General features: G+C 50.0%; 1 protein-coding gene across 1 annotated transcript in view; it reads right to left on the bottom strand.

The window, feature by feature from the left end:
• Nucleotides 1-8,320, bottom strand: part of C16H17orf53 (chromosome 16 C17orf53 homolog) — a 32,738-nt gene that overhangs the window by 7,232 nt on the left and 17,186 nt on the right. The window contains exons 2-7 of the mRNA XM_025363469.1: nt 8,268-8,314; nt 6,157-6,240; nt 4,088-4,228; nt 1,857-1,965; nt 1,583-1,668; nt 1,110-1,235 (exon numbers count right to left, since the gene is read on the bottom strand). Of these exons, the coding sequence (XP_025219254.1) occupies nt 1,110-1,235; nt 1,583-1,668; nt 1,857-1,965; nt 4,088-4,228; nt 6,157-6,240; nt 8,268-8,314 (593 nt within the window). The remainder of the gene's footprint in view (nt 1-1,109; nt 1,236-1,582; nt 1,669-1,856; nt 1,966-4,087; nt 4,229-6,156; nt 6,241-8,267; nt 8,315-8,320) is intronic.

Here is an 8,320-nt window from a genome sequence, read left to right as displayed (position 1 = left end):
GGCCGGGCGCGGTGGCTCAAGCCTGTAATCCCAGCACTTTGGGAGGCTGAGACGGGTGGATCATGAGGTCAGGAGATCGAGACCATCCTGGCTAACACGGTGAAACCCCGTCTCTACTAAAAAATACAAAAAACTAGCCGGGTGAGTTGGCGGGCGCCTGTAATCCCAGCTACTCGGGAGGCTGAGGCAGGAGAATGGTGTAAACCCGGGAGGCGGAGCTTGCAGTGAGCTGAGATCCAGCCACTGCACTCCAGCCCGGGCGACAGAGCGAGACTCTGTCTCAAAAAAACAAAACAAAACAAAACAAAAAAAAAAAAAGAAAGGGTTTGGAAGTGGGGAGATTTAGAGAAAATGGAGGGGCTAAGGGGAAAGATGAGGAAAATGGAAGTGGAAAGTTGGAGCTTAGACGAAAACCTCTAAGGTGACTAGAGGTCATCAAGTCAAACGTACCACAGATGAAGCAACAGCAAGGGAAGCGACAGGACTTGCCCAAGGTCACAGTACACGTTTTCAGTACACAAGATCCCAGGAAGGTGGTGGGGGCGGGGCATGTCAAGCCCAGGCTCTGCACTCTTACCCTGGAGTGCATCTGCCTGGAAGCCCATGCTCACCTCCCATAAATGCCAAATGCTTGTCTCAGTTCCTAAAGAGGATGTCCCCACCAGTGTTCTGTGCAGCTTTCCCCTAACTTAGCAGAGGCAGACGCCAAGAGGGAAGACACAGAGCAGGTGCTGGCTCACCTGACAGGCCACTTGTAGCTCACTGTTCTCCACACTGCCACCTGTAGCAGATCTGACCCTCAGTCATTTACTGCCGCCACCCCCTGGGGGGCCCTCTACTTGGTTAGTTCTCAAGTGACTCCTATCCTCTCAGATGTTCAAGCCTGCCATCAGATGCTCAGGGATCACCAAGAAGCCAGCTGCTCCTCTAGGTATTGTTACTGAGCCATCTGCCAGGCGGCCAGATGAGGGATAGGAGATGGTCCTGTCCCCAAAGATACCTTTTCACCTCAGAGCACCTGCTCCCCAGGGTGGAAGAGAGGAAGAAATCAGAAGATCCAGGCAGAAGGAGGGCCCTACCAGTCCCCTGTTCCATCCTGCTCCTCTTACCTTGGGAAAGGGCTGAGATGGCTTGAGGAAGCTCCCATCCCCAGAATCCAGGCTGTAAATATGGACCAGGTTGTTGGGTGTCACGTTGAGGTAGTGATTTCGAAGTGAAGGAGAAAACACTCCAATCTAGAGTCAAGGAAAGGGAAGGTCAGTGTCCTGATAGAGCACTGGGAGCTGCCAGATGGCCACCTGGCTCCCACCTGCTTTTCACTTGGTGTCCTCTGCCTAGCCTTGGTGCCAGAGAACCATTTGCCACACTCTCCCCTCAACACAACCCTCCACCCCCATCCACCTTGAAGAATGGGAGCCAGCTCAAGGGCTGCAGGCCTTCCCTCAGCTCCTCAAGCCAGGGCCTAGCAATGGTTCAGCTACTCCATGCCTGGTGTTGTAGAGGAAGGCAGCCACACAGGTAAGGAGACAGACACTGGGGGCTCTATCCAGGTGGCAGTGGTGTAGAGAGCTGCTCCCCATACCTGCTTCAGCAGCAGCACTGAGCCAGGCTTCAGCTCATTCTGGCGCGTCTCCAGCAGCAACCTGTGCACTGTCCCCTGCATCTCTCCTGCAAATACCACATGGCTCATCAGTCTCGGGGTCAAGGGCAGCACAGCAACTGGTATGGGCCCTGGCTGGGAAGTGGGCTGCTCGCTGCCTCAGTTTTCCTGTCTGCAAAGGGAGAGGGTGATTCCTCCTCATTTCCTGTCCTCAATCGAGCCCACTCATCAGACAATCTAGGACCTAATTCCTTACCCGTGGGGTCTTTGAAAACCACACTGGCGTCCATTGTGCTCCGAGTCAGGGACTTGATCATCACCGCCATATTGGGAACCTTGTTCCTAGGAAGCTGCTTCAGGGCTGCCTGTTTACAAGGAGAGGCATATACTGAGCCTTCTATGGCCCACCTGTGACTCCCCAGGTCTCCAAGTGTGCCAGGGAAACCGGGGGTAGGAGGGGTCAGAGTATAGTTATAGTGATGATCTTCTTGTGGAGGACAAAGAGGTATCCCATCTCTCTCTCTGGCAGACCTAGAGCTGGGAGGTCCTTCATTTCTCTCCCCTGCCTCCTTTCTTTTTTGTTTGGGTTTTTTATTTATTTATTTTTAAATTTTCGGGGTTTTTTTCTTTTGAGACGGAGTTTCGCTCTTTTGCCCAGGCTGGAGTGCAGTGGCACAATCTTGGCTCACTGCAACCTCCGCCTTCTGGTTTCAAGCGATTCTCCTGCCTCAGGCTCCCGAGTAGCTGGGATTATAGGTGCCCGCCACCACGCCCAGCTGATTTTATTTTTAGTAGAGATGGGGTTTCACCATGTTGGCCAGGCTTGTCTTGAACTCCTGACCTCGTGATCCACCCGCCTCGGCCTCCCAAAGTGCTGAGATTACAGGCATGAGCCACTGCACCCGGCCTATTTTTTTATTTTTGAGATGAAGTCTTGCTCTGTCGCCCAGGCTGGAGTACAGTGGTACGACCTTGGCTCACTGCAACCTCCGCCTCCGGGTTCAAGTGATTCTCCAGCCTCAGCCTCCCGAATAGCTGGAATTACAGGCTTGTGCCACCATGCCTGGCTAATTTTTGTATTTTCAGTAGAGATGGGGTTTCACCATGTTGGCCAGGCTGGTCTCAAACTCCTGACCTCAACTGATCTGCCCGCCTCACCCTCCCAAAGTGCTGGGATTACAGGCATGAGCCACCGCGCCCAGCTTATTTTTTTATTTTTGAGATGGAGTCTTGCTCTGTCGCCCAGGCTGGAGTACCGTGGCGCGACCTTGGCTCACTGCAACCTCCGCCTCTGGGTTCAAGCTATTCTCCAGCCTCAGCCTCCCGAGTAGTTGGAATTACAGGCGTGTGCCACCAAGCCTGGCTAATTTTTGTATTTTCAGTAGAGATGGGGTTTCCCCATGTTGGCCAGGCTGGTCTCGAACTCCTGACCTCAAGTAATCCGCCCGCCTCAGCCTCCCAAAGTGCTGGGATTACAGGCGTGACCCAACCCGCCTGGCCTGTTTTTTTTTTTTTTTTTGAGACGGAGTTTCACTCTTGTTGCCCAGGCTGGAGTGCAATAGTGCATCTTGGCTCACCGCAACCTCTGCCTTCCAGGTTCAAGCAATTCTCCTGCATCAGCCTCCCGAGTAGCTGGGATTACAGGCATGTGCCAACATGCCCGGCTAATTTTGTATTTTTAGTAGAGACAGAGTTTCTCCAGGTTGGTCAGGCTGGTCTTGAACTCCTGACCTCAGGTGATCCATCCGCCTTGACCTCCTAAGATTATAGGTGTGAGCCAGCATGCCCAGCCTTGGGTTTTTTTTAAAGGAGACAAGGTCTCGCTCTATTGCCCAGGCTGGAGTGCAGTGGCATGATCATAGTTCACTGTAGCCTAAACCTCCTAAGATCAAGTAATCCTCTGGCCTCAGCCTCCCTAGTAGCTGGGACTATAAGGCATGCGCCACCACATCCAGCTAATTCTTTTTTTTTTTTTTTTGTATTTTTTTGTAGAGACAGGGTCTTGCTTTGTTGCCCAGCCTGGTTTCGAACTCCTGACCTTTGTGATCCTTCCACCTCGGCCTCCCAAAATGCTGGGATTACAGGTGTGAGCCACTGCATCCAGCACTTTCGTTTATATATGTTTACACAGTGTTCCATCATAGCAGTCACAGGCAGGGATATGTTGGCACAAGTACTGGCATGTCTCTGCACAACCCTTAACCACTGGGGAGATTTGAGGGTGGCAGTGTGCTCACCCCACCCCATCCAGGGCCTGGAAGGGCAGAAGCATGCCATAACCCACGCTCTCCTTCCACCTGGGCCCAATCCTATGGATGACAGTGAAAAGGTCGGTAAGTGGAAGATACAACCAAAGGGACTTTGTGCTGCTGCTCGTATAGGGTACGAGGGAGCAAACAGCCCCTTCCTAAGGTGGAGTAGGGCAGTAGGTCAGATAGAGGGATTAAAACGGTCTTTCCTATGGGTCTCAGCACCCAGAATCCTTACCTTGCGCAGCACCATGACAATGCTGTAGGTACAGAGGAAGCAGTTAGGGTCTCTCTCATCCAGGCCTAGCGCAGATTTCATGGTCAGCCAGGGCCCTCGCCCAAAATCCTCCTCCACGGATGCCTGGGAACTAGCAACAATCTGGTACCACAGAGCAGAGGGGGAGCCTGTATGAATAGGTCTACCTTGCTACAGACTGTTGATTGAAACAGGGTGGAAGGATGAGAGAGGAAAGGCAAATCCCCTCGGAAAAACTGTAGTACAATGGCCACAGTCTCTCCTCTCATTTATCTCCAAGGCCAGAAAATGGCATGTGAAATCTTTTTTTTTTTTTTTTTGAGACAAAGTCTCGCTCTGTCACCCAGGCTGGAGTGCTCACTGCAACCTCCGCCTCCCAGGTTCACGCCATTCTCCCTCCTCAGCCTCCCGAGTAGCTCAGACTACAGGCGCCTGCCACCATGCCTGGCTAATTTTTTGTATTTTTAGTAGAGATGGGATTTCACTATTCACAGGATGGTCTCGATCTCCTGACCTTGTGATCCGCCTGCCTTGGCCTCCCAAAGTGATGGGATTACAGGCATGAGTCACCGCACCCAGCCTCTTTATTTTTTCTTTTTCTTTTTTTTCTGATTGCTTTGGCATTTGAAGCATGTGATAATCTTGTTGCATATCACAGCTTTCATTCAGCAGATACTCTTTTTTTTTCCTTTGTAAAATCAGGTCCTATCTGCAAGACTAGGTACGAAAAACAAATTTTTAATAAAATCAGCTCCTGGGCCAGGCACAGTGGCTCACACCTGTTATCCCAGCACTTTGGGAGGCCAAGGCAGGTGGATCACCTGAAAACAAGAGTTCGAGACCAGCCTAGCCAACATGGTGAAACCTCCTCTCTACTAAAAATACAAAAATTGGCTGGGCACAGTGGCTAACACCTGTAATCCCAGCACTTTGGGAGGCTGAGGCAGGCAGATCATGAGGTCAGGAGATGGAGACTATCCTAGCTAACACAGTAAAACCCCGTCTCTACTAAAAATACAAAAGTTAGCCAGGCATGGTGGCACGCGCCTGTAGTCCCAGTTACTCGGGAGGCTGAGGCAGGAGAATAGCTTGCACCCAGGAGGCAGAGGTTGCAGTGAGCCGAGATCACGCCACTGCACTCCAGCCTGGGCGACAGAGCGAGAATCTGTCTCAAAAAAATTAAAATAACATAAAATAAATAAATAAATAAATAAATAAATAAATAAATAAATAAAATATAAAATAAAAAAATAAAATAAAATAAAATAAAATAAAATAATAAAATAAAATAAAATCAGTTCCTGACTTTAACTTCATTGAAGCAGAAGGCTATCCAAGCTTATTTTTTGTAACAGACTCAAAAAGTCTTAGGGATAGGGATCCACCGCATATATTTATAGGCTTCCAGAGTGGCTTAGCCATTTTGAAACCAGTCATATTTTATTTGGGATGCTTCTAGCTTTAACAATTAACCTTCTTACATTAATACATGCTTCGAATCCAGAGAGTATTTGCTGCTTTGGATCTGAAATGGACTGGCGGATCTGTGGAGCTACAGCAGAGAAAAAATACTGGGGAGAATTAAAAGCAAAACTGGGTTTGAGGGCAGAGCAGGTCAACCAGAATCCCAAGGAGGAGGGAAGCTGGGTCTCACCCACCAAAGGGAACCCAGCAAAGGCAAGAGAAGGCAGATCCCTCCTAGCTCGGTTGTCAGAAACCTGAGAGTAAGGGCTCCTGAGACACAATCTCATACTACTTATCACAGTCTCCTCCCCTGGGGGAAGCTGGAGCTAGCTGGGCCTTTGTTTCTTAGATGGGAAAGAAGGCTGGACCCATGGCACCAGATAATACCTACCTGACACCAGGACAGGCTTCGCTTAATGCCAGTAAAATTGCTGCCTCCCCCAACTACCTGCCTCAAATGCCTTTTAGTGTGTGACACCAGCAAACAGGCCTAACAGCATCAGCTCTTGATATTTAACTCCCGAAACACACGGGGATGCCCCTCACTCTCAAATCACACCCAGAAAGTTAACAGTTGCATAAGTTACCTCTGTCTGGAATTTAGCCAGAGCACCATGGGTCGGAGTTTGGGGTGTGGAAACCATGATGTCCTCCAGACTTCTCCCACTCTGCTAAGAGGGGAGAGAAGGAGAAGGTGAGAGCAAGCTCAGCAACTGTTATTTACAAGTACAGCTTTTTGTCTGGATTACATAATGAGTTCAGGAAATGATCAGAGACAATTAACACATATTACATCTCTCCTAACAAAGTCTCAGGAGCCTCTTTGGCAGCTCAAAAAAGATACTTTGGGGATTGGTTTGGAAATGTGAGGAAGCTGGAGCTAGCCCAGGCACAAAAACCAGGGCTGCCTGAAGGGGGCAGTGACCCAAATAGAGAGGCCTGGCCGGGCGCCCGGTGGCTCATGCCTGTAATCCCAGCACTTTGGGAGGCTGAGGCAGGTGGATCACCTGAGGTCAGGAGTTCGAGACCAGACTGGCCAACATGGAGAAACCCTGTCTCTACCAAAAATACAAAAATTAGCCAGGCGTGGTGGCGCATGCCTGTAATTCCAGCTACTCGGGAGGCTGAGGCAGGAGAATCACCTGAAGCCGGGGAGCAGAGGTTGCAGTGAGCCAAGATTATGCCACTGCACTCCAGCCTGGGTGACAGAGCAAGACTCTGTCTCAAAAAGAAAAAGAAAAATCGAGAAGCCTGTGATGAGCAAAGGGGCAGCTTTCCCCAGTCCTAACCCTTTCCTCCAGGAAGATCCAGCCCAGGAGGAACATAGACAGCCTCTTTGGATGTCTGCTAACGTGCTAGGGAAGAGCAAGTAACAGGCAGAAATTGTTTCAAACACCCTTAAAATGGGAGGAAGAGGGCATACCTATCACAACCAGTCCAGATCCTCAGAGTCCAATTATCTGGGATCTGATCCAAGATTAGTTTAATCCAAGTCTCACCAGGGCTGTCTCGTTTTCAGCCCCAGCTTCCCCACACCTGCCACAATGAACTGTTCTGTGGATCTGAGCGCACCTTGCTCTTCTGCCTCTGTGCCTTTACATATGCTCTTCCCTGCCTTCCCACTGCCAGAACATCCACAGAGCACAGCTCCCGCTCCGCCACACACCTGTTAACCTCCTACTCATCCATCCAAAGCCCACTCAGCAAGCCTAAGGCAGAGCCAGTGTCTCCCCAGCACCCAGGGAATGACCCCTATTCACACTGTGCACTTTGTGCATGTTTGTTTGTTTGCATCTGTTTCTTCCATTTCACTGTAAGCTCTTCAGGACAGGAACTACTTCTTTTAATCTCTGTATTCTCAGTTCCAAGCAAATTGTCCAACACATAGGAAGTCCTTAAATGCACATGATAAATGACGAGTTGATGGGTGCTGACGAGTTGATGGGCGCAGCACACCAACATGGCACAAGTATACATATGTAACAAACCTGCATGTTGTGCACATGTACCCTAGAACTTAAAGTATAATAAAAAAAAAAAAATGCACATGAATGACTTCCTGCCCTAGTACACACCTGTAGTCCCAGCTACATGGGAGGCTGAGGCAGGAGAATGGCTTGAGCCCAGTTTAGGACCAGCCTGAGCAACATAGCCAGTCTCTAATTCTTAAAAAAAAGGAAAAGAGGGTCAGGCATGGTGGCTCACGCCTGCAATCCCAGCATTTTGGGAGGCCGAGGCAGGCAGATCACTTGAGGTCAGGAGTTCAAGACCAGCCTGGCCAATATGGTGAAACTCTGTCTCTACTAAAAATACAAAAATTAGCCAGGCATGGTGGCGGGGGCCTGTAGTCTGCTATTCAAGAGGCTGAGGCAGAAGAATCGCTTAAACCCAGGAGGCAGAGGTTTTAGTGAACTGAGATCGCGCCGCTGCACTCCAGCCTGGGCGTCGCAGCAAGACTCCATCTCAAAAACAGAAAAAAAAGGAAAAGAAAATTATGATGTCCTCAGAGCCTTAAGCACTTCTTTCACGGTGGATTTTCTAGCATTCAATTCTTCCCTTTTATTTCTCCTACAGCTTTGAAAAGCCTCTCTGCACTTCCTTCCTTCCCTGCAGGAGGGAAGATATGCTAGGGCTGGACAATGCTGGAACCCTGCTTCTCTCCCTTGCCCCCCAAATCCTAGAAAGTCAGCTCACTCACCTGGTGAGGCAGGATTCCAGCTGGGCCGGGGAAACGGCGAGTTTTGGCTCGGG

Source organism: Theropithecus gelada, chromosome 16, assembly GCF_003255815.1.
Source record: "Theropithecus gelada isolate Dixy chromosome 16, Tgel_1.0, whole genome shotgun sequence".
Classification (NCBI taxonomy): Eukaryota; Metazoa; Chordata; class Mammalia; order Primates; family Cercopithecidae; genus Theropithecus; species Theropithecus gelada.
This window is presented reverse-complemented; position numbering and strand designations above follow the sequence as displayed.